This window comes from Acomys russatus, chromosome 6 (genome assembly GCF_903995435.1).
Source record: "Acomys russatus chromosome 6, mAcoRus1.1, whole genome shotgun sequence".
In the NCBI taxonomy this organism is placed as follows: domain Eukaryota; kingdom Metazoa; phylum Chordata; class Mammalia; order Rodentia; family Muridae; genus Acomys; species Acomys russatus.
This window is the reverse complement of record NC_067142.1, coordinates 79,473,291-79,492,480: the sequence shown is the minus strand read 5'-3', so window position 1 is coordinate 79,492,480 and position 19,190 is coordinate 79,473,291. Positions and strand designations below refer to the sequence as shown.

The 19,190-nt window shown below is 44.0% G+C and overlaps 2 protein-coding genes across 3 annotated transcripts in view; one reads left to right on the top strand and one right to left on the bottom strand.

Annotated features, from left to right (window-relative positions):
* Iars2 (isoleucyl-tRNA synthetase 2, mitochondrial) overlaps positions 1–5,720 on the top strand; it is a 41,099-nt gene extending 35,379 nt beyond the window's left edge. The window contains exons 19-23 of the mRNA XM_051148090.1: positions 1,294–1,400; positions 2,214–2,359; positions 3,165–3,355; positions 4,384–4,528; positions 5,365–5,720. Coding sequence (XP_051004047.1) covers positions 1,294–1,400; positions 2,214–2,359; positions 3,165–3,355; positions 4,384–4,528; positions 5,365–5,507 — 732 coding nt within the window. The 3' untranslated portion in view covers positions 5,508–5,720. The remainder of the gene's footprint in view (positions 1–1,293; positions 1,401–2,213; positions 2,360–3,164; positions 3,356–4,383; positions 4,529–5,364) is intronic.
* A 1,841-nt stretch (positions 5,721–7,561) lies between these two features.
* The window catches only part of Rab3gap2 (RAB3 GTPase activating non-catalytic protein subunit 2), an 88,707-nt gene continuing 77,078 nt past the window's right edge, over positions 7,562–19,190 (bottom strand). For both annotated transcript variants that reach the window (XM_051148088.1, XM_051148087.1), the window contains 7 exons: positions 16,520–16,555; positions 14,873–14,947; positions 14,229–14,447; positions 10,738–10,827; positions 9,973–10,191; positions 8,951–9,109; positions 7,562–8,768 (listed from right to left, as the gene is read on the bottom strand). In XM_051148088.1, the coding sequence (XP_051004045.1) occupies positions 8,619–8,768; positions 8,951–9,109; positions 9,973–10,191; positions 10,738–10,827; positions 14,229–14,447; positions 14,873–14,947; positions 16,520–16,555 (948 nt within the window). In that variant the 3' untranslated portion in view covers positions 7,562–8,618. The remainder of the gene's footprint in view (positions 8,769–8,950; positions 9,110–9,972; positions 10,192–10,737; positions 10,828–14,228; positions 14,448–14,872; positions 14,948–16,519; positions 16,556–19,190) is intronic.

Sequence of the window (19,190 nt, the reverse complement as noted above, 5' to 3'; positions counted from 1 at the left end):
TGGCTGTCCAAGAACTCATGAGTCCTTAGGGATCTGATCCAGGTTGTCAGACTTGGTAGGAGTGCCTTTAACTGCTGAGCCATCTCAATAGGCTGGAAGTTTATTTTGACTCACAGCTTAAGAAGAGATACAGGCCGGGTGTGGTGGCGCATGCCTTTAATCCTAGCACTCTGGAAGCAGAGGCAGGTGGATCACTGTGAGTTGGAGGCCAGCCCAGTCTACAAAAAGAGTTCTTGGACAGCCAAGGCTACACAGAGAAACCCTGCCTCGAAAAACAAAACAAAACAAAACAAAAAACGAAAAAAGAAAGAAAGAAAAAAAATAGATATAGTTTGTCATGTCTGGAAAGACATGGTGCCAGGGGCATAGGTTATCAGTCCTCCTTTTTATTCAGCCCAGGACCCTGCCCAGGGTGGTGCGGTCATGTGCAGGACTCCTGCCCAGGGTGGTGCGGTCATGTCCAGGACCCCTGCCCGGGGTGGTGTGGTCACGTCCAGGACCCCTACCCGGGGTGGTGCAGTCATGCTCAGGACCCCTGCCCGGGGTGGTGCAGTCACGTCCAGGACCCCTGCCCGGGGTGGTGCGGTCACGTCCAGGACCCCTGCCTGGGGTGGTGCGGTCACGTCCAGGACCCCTGCCCGGGGTGGTGCGGTCACGTCCAGGACCCCTGCCCGGGGTGGTGCGGTCATGCTCAGGGTGGTCTTCCTACTTCACTTAAACCCGTCTGGAAACACAGTCATGGACGCCCCAATGTTTATTTGTTAAGTGTTCTAAATCCTGTCCAGTTGACAAGGTAAACCAAAATTGGGCATTGTTGCTTCAGTGTACCCTATGTCAGAGGCATACATGCACATTTTCAATCAGTTAAAAAATAATGAGGGAATATGTGAGGAAACATTAACGAGTGGCTGGCACCTTCCATTGTTTGCTGTTTTGAAAATGACTTGATTTGGGCAGTGAGATGATTCAACTGATAAAAGCATTTGCCCCAACCAATCAACGATATTCAGAATTTCAAGGGCAAGTTTTATAAAAGGAAAACGCAGAGTTTACCCCAATGCCAGTCTGCTTCAGAGATCCCAGCTCCATCTTGACGCCTGAATCACAGGCATTGCCAGAGGGCCACCATGCCTCCCTGTACTTATGTGTGTTTCAGTGGTCCACACTGGTTCTCGTGCCTGTTCGGCAAGCGTGGCTGCTGAGCCATCTCTCCTGAGTTTGTTTGGCCTTGACCTTGCTTCTGTTTTCACTGCTCATTGCAGCTTCCACACTCAGCCCGTCTTTGTTCTCTAGATTACTGAATCGTACAAACAGTATGACTTTGGAAAAGTGGTCAGGCTGTTAAAAGCATTCTACACCAGAGAACTCTCCAGCTTTTACTTCAGCATAGTCAAAGACAGGTGAGTGTGCCTAACCATGTGCTCCTCAGCAGGGATAGTTGAGCATCCCTCACCAGCATACAGGACGTAGTTGCCAAAGTGGGCAGCTAAGTAGTAATTACAGCTGGGATCGGGAGTCAAGCCTGAGTATCAATGGTGCCCTACTACTTACTAGCTTCATATTTGGAGCAACTCAGAGGGTGATCTCAGTGTATCTGAAAAGTGAGGAGGATGATACCCACCCTTCTAATCCCAGGACCTAGAGGCAGGGGCAGGAGGGTCTCTGAGTTCAAGAGCATCCTATTTTACAAAGAGCGGTCCATGCTAGGTCAGCCAGGACTACACAGTCAGACTGTCAAAACAGAGAGTCTCTCATGTGCTCGGTGCCCATTTTACAGTGAGTTACAGCTGCTGGTAAGGCAACACCCTGCTGTCCTTGAGGGCAGACCCAGGACTAGCCAGGCAGTTCTGTAAGGACACTGGCTTTCACGGTGCACCCATGTGCAGGTGAAGGTGCTTGCTTGGTGACTAGTCTATGAGCTGTCAACCCCAGCCTGTCACATGGCACCTCAGCAGTCTTGGCATAGGATTTACCACTTGTACTTTTTCCCTGAAAACCCCAGTGGCACCAGGCATTTCATGTTATCAGTTACCTTACTAGTCCTGCGCAAAGACGGGTCTGGACTGTCAACATCCACAGCTGGATACAGTATGGGGAGATGAGAGTAAGAGGCAGATGGCAAGTTGCCCAAAACCAGGATGGAGTACATGGAGTTTCTGCAGTAGGAGCCAGCGATGGAGCGATGGCAGCTGCTGAGCAAGCCTTTCTTTCAGGCTTTACTGTGAAAGCGAGAAGGATCCCAAGAGGCGCTCCTGTCAGACCGCACTGGCAGAGATTTTGGATGTGTTGGTCCGTTCTTTTGCCCCCATTCTTCCTCACTTGGCAGAAGAGGTGTTCCAGCACATCCCCTACGTGAAAGGTGAGCAGCACTATTCCCTGCATGGGAAGGAGCGTGCAGGGGGTTGACTGTGGGCTTTGTGAGCTTCCCATAGTGCACTGCAGTGCCACTCTGATGAGGCTCCCTCAGCCTATGTGCCTTCTCACACAGGTGTTAGCACCGCTGTCTCTAGTGCCTTCAGATATGTATGAAGCACTTGACAATACGGAATCACTTTTGCTTCATGTGTTTATAATGTTCCAAAATGTATTTTAAGCTTAATTTAAAAATAAATAGTGCTTCTAATGTACACTTTTATGTTAGCTTTTTCCTCTTATAATTCTATTTTCATAGAAAACTAGAAACTCGCAGGGATGGTGGGTAGAGGACCATCCGTAGCCTCACAAGCATGGAAAACCACTGTTTCCCCTTGGAACACAACTCAAGCTCATAGTTCTGCTTCGCTTTGAGTTTTTCTTTTTTTTTTTTTTTAAGATTAATTTGTTATGTATATAGTATTCTGCATGCATGTACGCTTGCACGCCAGAAGAGAGCACCAGATTTCATTATAGATGGTTGCTGGGACTTAAACTCAGGACCTTTGGAAGAACATCCAGTACTTTCAACCTCTGAGCCATCTTTCCAGCCCGTACTTTGAGATTTTTATGTTTATGTGTTTATAATGTGTAAAGGGAATGGGAATCTTTGACTGTGGATCCTGAGAACATCAGACTGGTTTAATGAATGAACTTCATGTCCTAGATTTTTCACATCCTTTACTTTCCTTTAAACAGCTTATGTGCTGTCTAGACTATATAAACTTGGTTTCTTTTTTTTTTTTTTAAAGAACCTAAGAGTGTTTTTCGCACTGGCTGGATTAACACAAGCTCTATCTGGAAGAAACCAGGCCTGGAGGAGGCAGTGGAGAGTGCCTGTGCCATGCGAGATTCCTTTCTTGGCAGCATCCCTGGCAAAAATGCTGCTGAGTATGAGGTTATCATAGTGATTGAACCAGGGCTCCTATTTGAGATCATGGAGGTAAGCGTGGTGGGTGGAGTGACGTGTGGATGGAGATATGCTAAATCACTACCATCTGAAATGGTGGCAACATCAAAGTTTCATTTGAAATCTCTGTTCTCCAATGTTTAATACCTTGTATTAATTTAGAAACTAGAATTTCAGTCTTAGAATACTGAACCTGTCACTGATTGTTCCCTGCTCTGAACTTGTGACACATGCAGGGCTCTTTAGGTCCTTGCCAGACATACCTGGCAGTAGTGTGAGAATACATAAAAACTGAGTTTTACTCGGTTTTGAAAATTTTGTTCATTTGGGTCACAAAGACAGTAAGCCAACACATATCTCAAAACTTTCATCATGTTTTAACTTCCACAAGTCACATCAGAGTTTTCTTCTTGGGGACCTTAGGAACTGACTGGACAAGTATCAGAATATTAAGCCTAACACACTGACCTGAGCCTTGTCCCTAGTTTAAATGCTTAAGAAAAGGACTGTCAGCGAGAATATATTTTTTAAAGTTTTATTAGTATCAGTTTGGGGCTAGAGAGATGGCTCAGCAGTTATGAGCATTTTCTAATCTGGTGGAGGGCCTGGATTCAGTTCCCAGCACCCACTGGGTGGCTCACAACTACCTGTCCCTATGTTTTCAGGGGAGCCAACAGCCTCTTCTGGCCCTAGGTCTGTATGTCAGATGTATACATACACAGCAAGCACTCATGCACATAAAATACCTAAATCTTTAGAAATAAAAGGAACCTCCTCACTTTTAGCTGGTAAACTCAATTTAACAGAATCTTAACCCTCTGCTAATAGAGGAATCGTGATGTGGCAGGAGGCTATTACAAAGTTGGCAGAGTTTTGGCTTACCAGACAAGGGTAACTTAACCTCTTTGCCCATTGCAAAATAAGTGTAATAAATACCATATAGATTGGAGTTTGGGGGGGAACATAGTTTTCAAACTGAAGCAAAGTGTATATTCTCCAGTAAACAACTAAAACTGATCGTCAAATTTTAATTGAAACAGTAACTTTCACACACATTGCAGATGCTCCAAGCTGAGGAGACCTCTAGCACGTCCCAGCTGAATGAGTTGATGATGGCCTCCCAGACAACACTGCTGTCCCAGGAGCCACGGGAGAGAGCTGAAGATGGGATTGAGCTCACGGGAACTTTCCTCATCAATCTAGAAGGTGAGAACAGTGAGTGGGGACTGAGTAACTGACGTCACTCCCAGCTTTCCATGGGAATGGGTTACTGTAAAGGCAGGAACACACTTGGGACAGTCTTTTTGTGACCAGTACACAGCTGCTGCCTGAGCCAGTTCTGGGCCCTGGGAACTGAAGCTGAGGCAGAAGAGTTCTTCTCACCCCAAGTAACTGTCACTGTGATGTCCCTGTGCGTCCTTCTCCCTCTTGTGCTCTGTCCTCGGATACATAGAGCCTAAAACTGCCCCCCACCCACCCATCCCGTGTAGACTCTAAAATTTCCTTTTATGCATATCTAAAATTAAAATATTATTTAGCCACTCTTCTAAAGGGTTGGTAGATTTACTGGATTTTTATCACAGGACTTTAGTGCACTGTCTACAGAGCTGTCACCTTGATTCATCTTCATTAATAGGAATAGTGGAGAAAAGTGTGGTTTCTTTTGTGTAACTTGAGTTTTGAGCATTGCCACTGTCTTTTAAATTTGACACTCTAAGTTCCTGTTTTAAGAGTTGGGCATGGTGGCGCACACCCTTTGTCCCAGCACTGAAAGGCAGAGGCAGATGGATCTCTCTGAGGGCAAGGCTATGTAGACTTGAGAAAAAAATCATGAGTCAACTGTGTAGCTGGGTCAAGAATGAAAGCATCATGACTTGGTGAGAAGCAGTTGGTGGGAGCCGTCTGGAGCTGTGTAGTCCTGTTTTGGTGTTCATGTTACAGGGCAAAACCTGGCCAATGTTAGGAAGGTGGGAGGGAGGGAGCCTTGAGGAATGGTGGTGTAAGTGTACTGGCTGTGGAGATGCTCTGTGTATTCTTTTTAGGTGGTGACATTCGTGAGGAGTCTTCATATAAAGTCATTGTCGTACCAACTACCAGAGAAAAGTGCCCTCGATGTTGGAAGCACACCGCTGAGACTGCAGATGCTCTCTGTCCTCGGTGTGCGGACGTCATTGGTGCAAAGTAACTCTCTGATGTTAACAGTTCAGTGAGTGATAACCCTCCTCACAGTACTGACGGGGGGGGGGATCGGAGCCCTAGAAAGAAACCCAAGGTGTAGGTAAGGAGTATAAGAGTAAACAGTAAAAGATGGGAGCAAAACTCAGAAAATCAAAAGGAGTAATTCCTGTAACTACAGAAAGAATAATGTGCGCGCACACACACACTATACACACACACACACACACACTCACACTCTCATGGACTTCTTCAGAGACAGACACTGGATATGGTTACTTCCAATGTGGCCAAGCAGAATGTTTTATATTTTATTAAAGCTTTTTTTGACTCAGTATTTAAGTTCTTTGATGTCTGAAAACAAAGGCATTCTGGGAAACTCCCAACTGATGATGGTGTAGTTATGGATAATGAGGTGTGTGATTCTGCAGGCAGAGCTGTGTGCCCCTAAAAGGTGAAATGAGTCAGCTCATTCTGCCCACTAGCAAACGTCAAGTTTCTAAAGCAGCAGGATTGTGAATGATGTACTGAAAAGAACATGACCAAATTTATTATTCAAGAGGGGAGAAATCTCTTTGTTCTTACATGTATGAATGTTGGGGAAATAGCATGAAAGGTGAAAATTTATTTCATTAGTATACATTGGTTCACAATAATGAACAGACACAGGAAATAACATATATACAGAATTCACTACTTACAATACATTGACAGTAGATAAATAATAGAGCATTTTATAAACAGACAGTAGATAAATAATAGAGCATTTTATAAACAATCCAAAACTGGATTGATCTTCCAGGGATGGCTAATTTACTAAGCAGAATCTAGCTGCCCAGCAAACGTGTCCCTGTGAGGTGAGAGGGCTGTCACTGTTGCTCTAGTCCGTGTGCTATAGGATACTTATTTCTTAAAGAAATGGCTAACAGCAGCTTCTAAGTGAACGCTATAATCGATGTAAGCTTATTGGCACTAAGTCTTAGTTTTCCATGATTTTAAATCACAAGTAATATTTTTAGAAGCTATTTAAATGTAGCAGGCTTTACACTGACTTTGGTGAACTTTTCTAAGTGTGAAGCATTGGGAAGCCTGGCGCTATGCACTGCTGTGTCTACACTGGTCCTGGCCCTTCCACTTCTATATCTAAATATATCCGGGAACAGAGAAGGTAGGATTATTTAAACACTTTGATTAACAAGGTAAAAATACGTAATTGTAAGGAAGAGAGGGGGTGTCTAGGGAAACACTACTGGTTACAGGCATGTGCCATGCCCTTGTTGTATGGACACCAGCCCTAGATCAGAACCCAATTTCTGTATTTGTGGCACTTCATTGTTAGAGAACGGATACATAGTGTTATTTTTCCTTTCTCATCAGAACTATTTTAAAAGCCCTTAGTAATGTAGTAGACTGTTTTACTGCTTTTATTAAACAAACTCAGGATTTAGTTTTTAAATTCTATGTATTTTACATTTTTTGGATGATTAATCTAACTAGAAATTTAACAATTTGTGTTCTGGCTCTCTTATGTGACCTATCAGTGTAAATTTAGCAAGTTTTATTCTCAAAAAATGCAAGCCCCTCTCCCCTTCAAAACAGTGGGATTGAGTAAAAAGACCATTATCATTAGCAGTGCTTTCCTGGCAAGCTGCCCACTTCCTGTGCCTTCCAGAGTCCTGCAGAAGGTCATGGGTAGAATGGGCCTCCAGAACTGTGTAGAGGATGGTATTATGTCAGTCAAGCTGTACTTACACAGGGCCACCTCAGGAACATCTGAAACGTTTTTCTTTGAAGATATGAAAACAAACAGTTCACAGAATTAGTTTTAGCCAGTCACAGTCTTATTTAGATCTAACTTTTTAATGAAAAAAAAAAAATTCACATTTTGCTGGGGGGAGGGGGCACCTGACCCAAAAAAAGAATTCACATTTATATATGCTTAGGTGTCACTTTAACTTGGAGTCCCTGAAGAACATTCTCAACCTTCTGATGGAGTTGACTTCTTCCCTCTACTAGAATGAGTACTGTGAACAACTATGATCATGGCAGGCACCAGTGATTGCACTGTATGGCTGCATTCCAGAGACAGTTGAACTGCAGCAAGAACTTGCTGATCTGCAGAGCGCAAAGCACTGCTGACAGGCCGGGTTAGGTGGGCTTATCACACACTTGGTTAGCACTTGGACTGCTCTAGGCACTACAGGGTACAGAACTAGTTGCAGTTTGTCTTTCTCTGCCCCCAGCTGTGAGGTAGGGTTGCTAAGGCTGTGACAGCACAAAGTGTATTATTCTCTGTTCTGCTCCCAGGACAGGCAGTATGACCAAGTCCCAGAAACAGACATTTTTGAACACTTGGAAGAAAAATAAAGTTGGACTTTAAATATTTTAGAATCTTTGCTTTTTTTTTTTTTTTTTTTTTAAACATGTCTTACAAGATAATATATTTTTACAGTTACCTGATTTGGATAAAATTTTGGAACTTGACAAAATAGAGTAAATCTTAATTTACATTATAATTGACTTTGCTGCATTGTTCACATCTCTGATCCCTGATTCTGGCAAAACAGCAGGCCCGGGATCCTTCCCAGGTCCCTCTGGTGATCTCAAGCCTTTTCTCCTGTGACAGCAGCAGCAGCAGAGCCCTGGACAGGAAGTGGTCAGCACTGAGAGCTCCCTGTCAGGTGGCATCCTGGAACAGGACCATCCATGAGGACATTTCTGCATGTGGTAAAGGGACATGGGCTGCATCTCTAGCGTGCTGATGGAAGCTATATGAACACAATCCCCACAGGAGTCACTTGGGTATGAACTACTACAGTAAGAACAAAATCTGCAAAGAATAACCAGTTACAATACCAAAGTCTAATATTAACAATAAAGCTGCTTATTTGAATGAAAAAATAAACAGTAAAGCATCTGCATCAATTATAGGATAGTTACTGTGTTTATATTTAATCTCCAGTCTCAACTGAAGAAGTGGAATTTAGCCAGGATTGCACTTTTTAAAAGTAATATATTTATTTTTTTATTATACAAAAACATAAAACCTCCAAAAAGTCCCCAGTGTTACTGTGTAAAATGACATGCAGTGACTATGTAGTTCCAGGACTGTAGACTACTGTCATAAAGTAGCCATGGCTTCCACAGCTTCAATGAGGTGTAAGGCGAGGCTGTACTGCCCATGTTTTTCTGGCAGGAGCTCCATCACTTTATGCACTAGTTTAGCTGTTGCTGCAATTGGCACCTCAGTGTTTTGAAGATCTTGGGGGTTCTGCAAATGGGACACAAAAGCCATTAATTTGTTTCATGCAGCCAAACAGTAATTGTTACTGCCTTAGGCTTTACTATGGCAGTTTCCCTGATGAAAACATTTCTTTGGAATGAAGCAAGCTTCTTTCTGTGAACTCCCTAGAGAAACCACCCATGGTCCTGCTCCTGCTGTCCTGCACTCACCATTGCCTTCAGCCAGGTGCAGAGCGTGGGTGGGAGTCGGGCCAGCAGCTCCATGCCTTCTTTTGTCTGGGTGTGGAAAAGTGCATGAGCCAGCCTTTGCCCTGTCAGCACCAGCAGCTGAGACGCCAGGACTTCTTTGTCATGAACTTGCAGAATGGCCTGAGGATGAACATGGAGAAACAATACAGCAAGAGCATGGCTCAGCCTGTCCCAGGAAGGCTGCCAGTGAAGACACTACTGCTCCTTTCAGCATGACCACGTGTCATGCAAAACTGAAATCTACCCTAGAATTCAAGCCCAAATCTTGCCATCAGATAATTCCTTATTGCTACCTCAGTTTTCAGTTCAGCATGACAGTGCTGCCACCCTCTGATGGTGGCTGCTGAGCACTCTAGAGTGACCTTAGGCTTGGACAATAGCCAGCTGCCTCCTTATTGCTGACAGCATCATTCCTTGCTGGTGAGTGGATGCCTACCCACCCCTATTCATTGCTTACGTGCTCCGGCAGTCACCCTGGCTTTCTGGCCTTGGACCTTGCCAAGCTGGTCGCCATCTTAGGACCTTTGTACTCCTCTGTTCTTCCATCTGAGGTACTGTTCCCCGAGTAGCTAGTTTGCTGCTTCTTGAGGTCGGTTCAGTCATCGCTCTCTCTCACCCATTAAGGCTCCTGTTTATCCTATGGTTGTGGTTCCTTTCACTTCTTGGTACAGAACTGTGCGTGCGTGTCTCTGTTCCAGCAGTCACCAATCCACAAGGGCCTGCCCTGCTTTACTGCTCTATCCCTGTGTGAACCTGGCACCAGGTGCAAATCTGGCCACAGCTTTCTATTCTTTTATTGCCGTTTTGAGCAGGGTCTCATTAGTCAGTTCATGTGTAGATGAGGATGACCTTAAAATTCTTATCATCCTGCCTCCACATCCCAAATTCACATACCATTCCATTCAACCATTTTAATGTTCATTTACTGCCTCCTCCAGCTGTTTTATAACCTCCATCCCATGAACATCACAAGTCATTCTCACCTCCTCTCCCAAGAGGTCAGCTCCATGGTTGTACAGCTCTCCCACATAATGCCTTCGAATGACATCTTCACTCACTTGAAGGTGATGGGCTAAATCCACAGCCAGGACTGGCCAATTGTGGTCTTTGCTATGAGCAGTTGCTGCGTCTTCAGAGGGACCTTCGTCCTTGGTGATGGAGTGCTGAGCCTGGACAGCTGCACTGACAACTTTCAGTAAGAACTTGAAGACAGGAAGGCACAGCACTGCCTTGTCAGTACTTTTCATTTAAAAGTAGCCCAGCACTCGCTGTGTAAGCTGGTGGCCTGTGTTCATCTAAAGGGTGGATGGTGCAAATGACCCCACAAGCTGTCCTCTCCCCTCCATGCTCTGTGCCATGGGACAGTCACAGCCATCTGCTCCCCATACACATCAACAAAATAATTAAAAGTGCCTCAAGTCAACTTTGTCAAAAAGACTCCATTAAAATTATTTTTAATTTTAAATTGTGTGTGTATGTGTGCATTCATGTGCACACATGGACCCATACACATGCCACAGCATGAATGTGGAGGAGGCTGGAGGTGGAACTCAGGCCACTAAGTGCCTTCACCCCCTGAACCATCTCACTGGCTCTAAACTTGTTTTGATGTTAATAAAGGAACACACACTAGGGAAACTAGTGCCTGCAACTCACTTGAAGAAGTGGCTGTTCTTCTAAAAAAAACAGCTATATTTCTGCTTTGCTATTTCCTAAGAAAAATGAACAATATCCAGTAACTAACTTACCTGTTGTCTTACAGAAATAAAATTTGGATCCATTTCTTCACTAGGTAACAATTGAATTGAAGTTAAATCCTTAAAAAATGCATTCTTTCCCTAAAGAAAAAAAATGGAAAAATAAGAAAAACAAAACAGAAACCCTGATGAGGATGGATTATAAGGGGAGAATAAGGGAAAGATTTTTTAAAATGAAATCACTTTACTGTGAGTAATTCACCATTGGTTTTTACTTTCTCCTTGAACAGAAAGATCTCAGCATTCTGTTCATCATCCAGCCTGGTAACCAGTGTATAGTGTTTGTGCAGCAGCCCCCACTCGCCTAGTATTACAGCCCCGTGTGATCCCTCTTTCCCTCGACTGTGGGCTGCCACCTGCCAGCAAACGTAACTAGACGGGTGACTGCAAGTCACGTTCCAGACTGGGCTCCTGAGAACCGAGGCTTCTGCTTTGGGTGCTTTTGTTTGCTCCCTCTGAGAGGGTCCAGTGGTCAAGTGAGCCACCCTACAGACACAGCTACACGGAGTACATGAATATATCATAATCCCCAGCCCAGCTGTGCCTTTAGTTGAGACCTCCGTGAAGCACTCCACCAGTCTCATGAGAACACCTATGCCTATGGTAGCTAGGTAAGGAAGTCAGATTTCAGACCCATGAGGACTGAAAAAGTGAGCCAGGTGGGTGAATCATGTCTGTAATCCCAGGGGAGGTAGGAGGATCTTGAGTTCAGAGACACACAAGTGGCACAGCAAAGTACCAAGGTCTATGAGTCTAGCTCAGTGATGGAGTTAATTGCTACCATGTGCAAGGCTAGTATCTAAAAGAACAAGCGTTGGTTGTGTGCAGCCACCAAGTCTTGGGATAACTGGTTAAGCAGTCTTAGATAATTAGCATGTGTTCTGAATCCATAAAAATACTTGTTTTACTTTTTAAAGAAACAGACATGTTTAAAGAGGCACAGACAACAGGCAGGCTGACTTATGGGTGAGAACACTTGCTGAGCAAGCATGAGTACTTGAACTTACATCCTCAGCACTATCATGAAAAGCTGGAATGGCTGTGTGTGCCTGCCACCCCACAGGCTGTGTGGAGTGGGGTGAATCAGCTCACTGGCCAGCCAGCCTAGAGTGAACATGGAGCTTCTGGTTCTGAGACTAGCAGTCTCGGGCAGTCAGGACAAGAGCTACAAGGAGGAAGACACTATCCTCTGGCCTCCATAATCCCCCCAACACAAAACCCAACCAGATAACAGGGTTATCAGGTTTCCCTCAGCAGGAAATAGAGTACAGAGCTGAGGCCTGCCACTCAACAACACTTTACCTTGCCTAGGGTATGGGCAGTCCTGGCTAGCAAAGATCTGCAGGCCTGTCTACTACCTCCAGAGTGCTGGAAGTAAGGCATGTGCTGCTATGCTAAACCTACTATTACTTACATATCTTTTACAATTTCAAATCAAAGATGCACTAATTCAAAATTAGTATTTTCTATATATAATGTTTCATTGATAAAATTTGTCTTCAGAATCCCCCTATCATTTTCTTTTAAAAGTTAACTGCTGGAGTAGCTGCAATCTATTTTTCCCTTTTTATCCTCTGCAGGCTAGATGCAGTCTCTGCTGCTATGCTGTACCTTCCCCTAACAATTGTATTCTAAATGTTAAATGCTGACTAAAAATCTCTCTCAGCTGGGCAGTGGTGGCGCACACCTTTAATCCCAAGTACTCAGGAAGCAGAGGCAGGCAGATCTCTGAGTTCCAGGCCAGCCTGGTCTACAGAGTGAGTTCCTGGATGGCCAGGGGTACATGGTGAAACCCTGTCTCAAACCAAACCGAACTGAACCAAACCCAAACCAAACCAAACCACTAACAACCCCAACAACAACAACATGGCCCCAAACTCACTCTAAGGTTAGAGAGGGACAGAAGCCAGGGCATCCATCAGGTACATCAGGCAAGCGTTCTACCACTAAACTCTATCACCAGTCCCCAAATCTCTCTCTTCAAATATGTATTCCTTCTGCTTCTGCACTTTCAAGCATTCTAAATAAGCTCTCTAGAAATGATCTGCCCAGCCCCAAGCTTGAAAAGAGATGTGATGTAACCTTTGGACTCCTTTGGCTCTGCAATCTGTGCTATGAGGTGGACTCCTCCAGAGCCTTTAGGATTTATTCTCTAGGCCCCACCCCCACCCTGACTGAACCTCCCTCACAACACTACTCTTCTGCACACTGTGGACGTTCACTTTTCCTTGAACATCTTGATTGCAAATGCATTAAACTTTTAAAAATAATTATTTGTTACTTTACATCCCATTCATAGCTCCCCCTCCCTCTTTTCCCTCCTCTATTCCTCAGAAAAGGGGAGCCCCCACCCACCCACCCCAGCTCATCAAGTCACACCAGGACTGAGCATGCCCTCTTGCCCTGTGACCTGGCGAGGCAGCCCCACCAGAGGAGAGCCATCAAAAAGCAGGCAACAGAGTCCATGTTAGAGACAGCCCCCGCTCCCCTTACTAGGGGACCCACCTAAAACTTCATGCATCAAACTTGCTGAGCTCTTTGTGATAGACAAGGTGCAAAGACATGGGAACAACAAAGTGGTGTGATAAATTTAGCGGACATAGACAAATCTAAAAAAATTAGGCATTGGCCACACAAAATGGTTGGTTGCCTATGAAAACCAGACAACACAGCGAAGACAGAGGGATGGGATATGTGACTGAGGGATGGCTGACAGAGAAGGAGATGCTGTGGGAAATCCCTCCTGGCTCCACAGTTCTATGTGGCGGAACTTCCTTAGAATAGTAAGAACAGATCATGACCCTGAGGGCTGTGAGTGTAAGTGGAGCAGCTGCGCACAGGCCACGTCCTTGCATGCCCTTTAGAGAGGTGGCGTTTCCACGAGGAGACACTTTCTCTGCTCCTACAGGGACAGGTACCTGAGGGAAAGCTTGCCTTGAGAAAAGTCTGATATTACACTTGACCTTAGCCAAAGGCTGAGAAGTGACACTTTCTCATGTGCTGAAGCTGCATTCTCTAACTCAGTAATGGCTGAGTAATGAAGTTTTTACTTCCTATGAACCCTGTACCTCAGGGGCACCCAAGAAGGGAAGGACTTATTAGCCAGCCAAATGATGCAGAGCCTTTCTGTGGACCATGTTTGAAGCTGATACTACTGCAAGGAGCTCCAGGATAAGCTGCATACTCATCAAACTGTATGAGTAAGTCCTGCCTACAGATATACAAGAGGAAGAAAATGGGTCTGTAGAGAGAGAATATGCAGAATGAAAGGGACTGACAGCAGAGCGCAAAGCACCAACGACACTGAATGACATCATGAGTAAATTAGAAGAATGGAATAGGGGGATAAGAGACCTGGATCCCCTCTGGATCATGTCCCACAAATCACTAAAGAACCAAACACGCACAATTTACTAAGAAAGCTCATGTGCCTGCTAACCAGCAACTCCAAAACAGCTCTGCAACCCTCTGGGGGAACTCACCTTGCTATCAAAAAGGGCAAGTGGCTTCACACTCTTCAGAGAAAAGCGCATGGATGCGTACAGAATGGAGCACAAGATGGAATGATGCTCCACCAGTGGGTAGTGAATAGGCTTCTGCTCAAGCGCCAGCTCCACTATAGAGACAGGGCCTTCCACGGACAGCCAGGCATCCTCAGTGTCCAGGATCGGCACCTGCATTTCATCCCTGCTAATGTCAGCCTGCGCAAGTTAGGAATGGAAGACTGCGTCAAGAACTAGAGGATAAGAACTGCACACTGAAACATCCCAAAGTGCAAACGTGTACTCTATATTCCCCAGTATAACTGAGAAGCCACAAACGTGTAACTTGAGGGAGAGAAAGAATCAGTCAGTCAGAGAATATGAATATCACTCTTTAGGCTAAAGCCAAGGTCTACAAATGAATATTTTAAGTAATCCCATCATAATTTAATTTCTTAAACGCAATGATTTTCTGAATCTTTAATATCTAAAGAGACACTCAGATGAGAAAGGGTCAGGGGAGAAGTGTGTTATGTGTATGTGGTCTCACTGCATGGCGCTGGCTTCAGTCCTTCTAGCTCAGCTTTCCAAGAGGGGGTTACAGGCATGTACCACCATGCCTGGCTAGCATGCACCTCTTTTACCTCCAGTGATGTCTGAAGAAGATCCAGGCAGGAACCAAGGAAGGATGTCATTGCTGTGTCACTCATCCCCACATCCTGTTTTCAAAAAGGAAACAGTAAGTCCCTGCAACAAAACTACTGTACTATCAGAAAACAATAGATCTTAGCATGCCTATATGACTGACTTTCTGCATTGAATACAACCTGAAGTCATTACATATTTTAAGTTCCCCCCACTGAGGTTGGTAGAGTCAATCAGCTTGATATTAGCATTTAGCAATCTTAAAAGTTCATGTTCTGAGGGCAGAGTACACTCAGCTTATATAAGACTCTGAATTAAGTCTCTAGCAACAAGGGCAGGAGGGAAGACAGTAACATTTTGTGTCTGTGCACTGTAAAGACAGATTTTTTGGGCTGGAGAGATAGCTCAGAGGTTAAGAGCACTGACTGCTATTCCAGAGGTCCTGAGTTCAATTCCCAGCAACTACATGGTGGTTCACAACCATCTATAATATAATCTGATGCCTTTTTCTGGCCTGCAGGTGTACATGCAGGCAGAGCACTGTATACATAATCAATCAATCTTTTTTTTTTTTGACACCGGGTTTCTCTGTGTAATAGCCCTGGCTGACCTGGACTCGATTTGTAAACCAGGCTGGCCTTGAACTCACAACAGTCTGCCTGCCTCTGCCTCCCAAGTGCTGGGATTAAAGGTGTGCACCACCATGCCCAGCTCAATCAGTCTTAAAAAAAAAAAAAAAGAAAGAAAGAAAGAAAAAGAAAAGGAAAGAAAAAAGAGTTTTCAACTTGGCAGAAATTTGCTATCCAACTAACCATGAAATATGGTAAGACACACATAGCAAGTTCAACCAGGAAATCACTAAAGTAACAGCCTGGGCTGCCGGTTTCATAGCATTTTGAAGGCACTGAACAGAATTCTCTGAATAAAACTAGAATCCCCCATTTGATAACCAAATACTAGATTCACATTTTTCAAGGAATGGTTCTCATTGACACCCTCAACAGGTCGATGTGAGAGGCCACTGTATCTCTGTACCATCTTTTGAAAGTCACCAAGCAACCAACTTTTCACGTCCTTGAAGTATGTCATCAGAGTGTGTGTGTGCTTAATTCCAGTCACACAACCATCTGAAGAACACACCAGCAGTCTTCAGCTGTGGTGAGTGGGGGAATAAGGGCTTATCACTGAGATTTATGTGTCTCAACACTTGAGACATTTAGGAAGAACGATTTAGTCACAGTCTGAGGAAGAGCGACACTCCTGGTCAGCAGCCTCCATGGGTCAGGGTCTCCTTTGAGGTCAGTGGTTATGAGAGCTGAGTTGACAGGATCCACCCTTCATGCGAGCCTGCCTGCAGCTGAGGTCAGGCATGTCCACTGAGAGACTTTGGAGCACAGTACAGCCAGGCAGATATGGCAATATGCTGCCTCCAGTCTAGAGTCCAAAACTAAACGAACCTTAAGAATTAGACATGCTAGCCGCCAATCTAGGCAGGAAACTGATGGAGACCGTAGATCACAGCTATTTCCTTAATGCAGTATCTCTTTCTGTTTTGTTATCTCCAGATACATCACCTCAACAGTAAAAATCAAAGTTTACTCCTACAGTCAGTCAGTATGTAGAGTGTAGGTTACGACAAGACTCACCCTTCGGCATAGCCTATCCTTTGGAGACTTTCCAACCTGAATGGACAGAAAATGTAATAGTTAGCAATTTAAACTAAAGGCATTAGAATGGTACAGAAAATTAAAAGGAACCAGAATTACAGTTATAAGTGCACATGCCAGTAATTAACTATTGGCTAGTACCAACAATAAGGGCATTTTTCTTTTCTAAGAGGACTCAAAAATTGTAACACACACACACAATCACACTGAACTCATGAATAATTATGATACACACACACACACACACACACACACACACACACATCTCCCTGCGCTGGAGAGATGCCCCAGCAGTTAAGAGCACTTGTCGCTCTAGCAGAGGACCCAGTTCCATTTCCTGCATCCACACAGTGACTCACAAGCATTTAGGGCTTCAGCAGGTGTATACATTATGCACATACATGCATGCAGGCAAAATATTCATGCACATAAAGTGAAATAAATACATATAATAAAAATCCTCCTCCACTAGGAAATTGTATATTTTTGAATAAGAGAAAGTTCTTGAAAGGCATGATAGAGTGGTACATGGCTCAAATCCCAGCCCACGAGAGCAGAGGAAAGAAGATCTTGAATTTGAAATTTCAAAGCCAGCCAATGTAGGACTGTCAGAAAGGAAGCAAGGGGTGGGGAGGCTGAAGGATGACAAGACAGACGGACAGAAGAGCGGAAGGAGGCAACAGAGGCTTCGGAAAATCCAGCTCTGTTTGTACAGTCTGAAAACTAGTAAAGAACACCTAAGAACTTTGTGGGTAAAATAGTTTTAAATGGTTACTCAGAAAATACCAGAACAGACAAGAATTCTACTCCAGCTAAAAAGGACTTCCTTGATCCCATGAGGACTTCCTGAAGTGTGTCTACAGGCTAAGCGGGAGGTGGAAGGTCCACCTTCAGGAAAGTTACCTGATAGTTCACAGAGGACAGTAGAGCTGAGACTGAAAAACATTACCTCATTACCTGAGATTAATTGCTGTACCAGACTTGGACAGCAGGCTCAGTCCAGCCCAACTGTGGGACATCCCATAATGCTGCCAGAATTCCTGAGCAGGCAACTTCACTACTGAAAATGGCCCGATGTCTTCAGTATTGAGCAACAGCTTCTTTACTGCTGAGCTTTTACCACAAATGCTAAGAAAACACTGTGCTAAGTGGGTCACAAACTAGAAAATCCCAAACCACTGCCTGCAAAGGTGTTTTCTTCATGCCCAACTTCTTATTTCCCTATAGCCACGTCCCTGTCACATGAAAGAACTTCCAAGTCTCTAAATCCAGGACACTGCCAATCTAGAAAGGGAAATTGACAGTGACTATTTTCTTATGCAGTACTCTCTTTCTGCTTTTGTTATCTCCTGATACATCACATCCTAGGAGATATTATCAAAGTGTTAAGATTTTGTAGTCAGGTGTGGTGGTGTGCACCTGTAATTGAATCACTTGGGAGCTGAGGCAGGAGAATCACTAAGAGTTTTAAAAAAAAACTAAAAATAAAAAAGGAAAAAAACAACTGTCAAGAATGTGTGCTTTGATAACACCACCACTTTATAGGATCCAGGAACGACAGGCAATGCTTCATGGATAAGTTTAGCACAAACACCAGAAATGCATTTAACCCTATTACATATTTCTTAGAGATATTTTTCTGTACATTTGTAATTTACATAAAAGGTACCTGATTCCTTACTTGAGACAGCCAGCTGCTCTAGAGCTTTTGCACATATGGCTTATTCCCTAGTCTGTTTTCTGGCCCTTTCTGTTATTAAAATGCTGAGTGAAAAACAATTACCTATTCAAAAACATGGGCCTGAGGTCCAAACAGAGCTCTCAAAATAAGAAATAAAAAATAGCTAAGAATTAACACACACACACACACACACACACACACATGCACACATGCACGCACACACGCACGCACACTCATGGACTCTTGCAATTAGAGAAATGTCAATCAAAACAACTCTGAGATTTCATCATACCCCAGTCAGAATAGCAAAATACAGCTGACAACTAAAGGTGCTGTGGAAAAGAGGGAACCCTCAATCACTGTTAGTGGGATTGCAAAATGGTCCAGCCACTCAGAAACCACAGTAGACAATACTCAAAAAGCTAGAAATAAATCTACCATATGACTCAACTATTCCACTCTTTGGCACACATCCTACTTACCCAACCATGCTCTACTCACAATAACTAGGAAATGGAAACAGTTTATGTCCTACAACTGATCAATACATAGTGAAAAATTAATTGGTACATATACAATATGGAATACTATTCAGATGTAATAAAAAATAAAACCATGAACTTTGCAAGTAAACAGAGGGAACTAGAAAACATATTGAGTGCAGCAACCTAGATTTAGGAAGAAAAATGTTGTGTGTTTTCTCTCATCTGAGGCTCTAATCTTCAGATGTGAGTCCATATCCTTGTGTAACTACAGAAATCAAGAAAATAAAACGGGATGATGGAGACTGGAGTGTCGGGGGAGCAGAGGAGAAATAGCGAAGAAATAGCAGAGCACAGGCATCTGATCTGGGAGATGGGAAAAACAGGGAGCTCCGGTTAGAGAACAAGGAAGAGAGAACAGAGAAGAGGGAGGAGGGTGAAACAACAGTTAAAGGTATCTGGAAAGGTTGTAAGGAATCATACTATT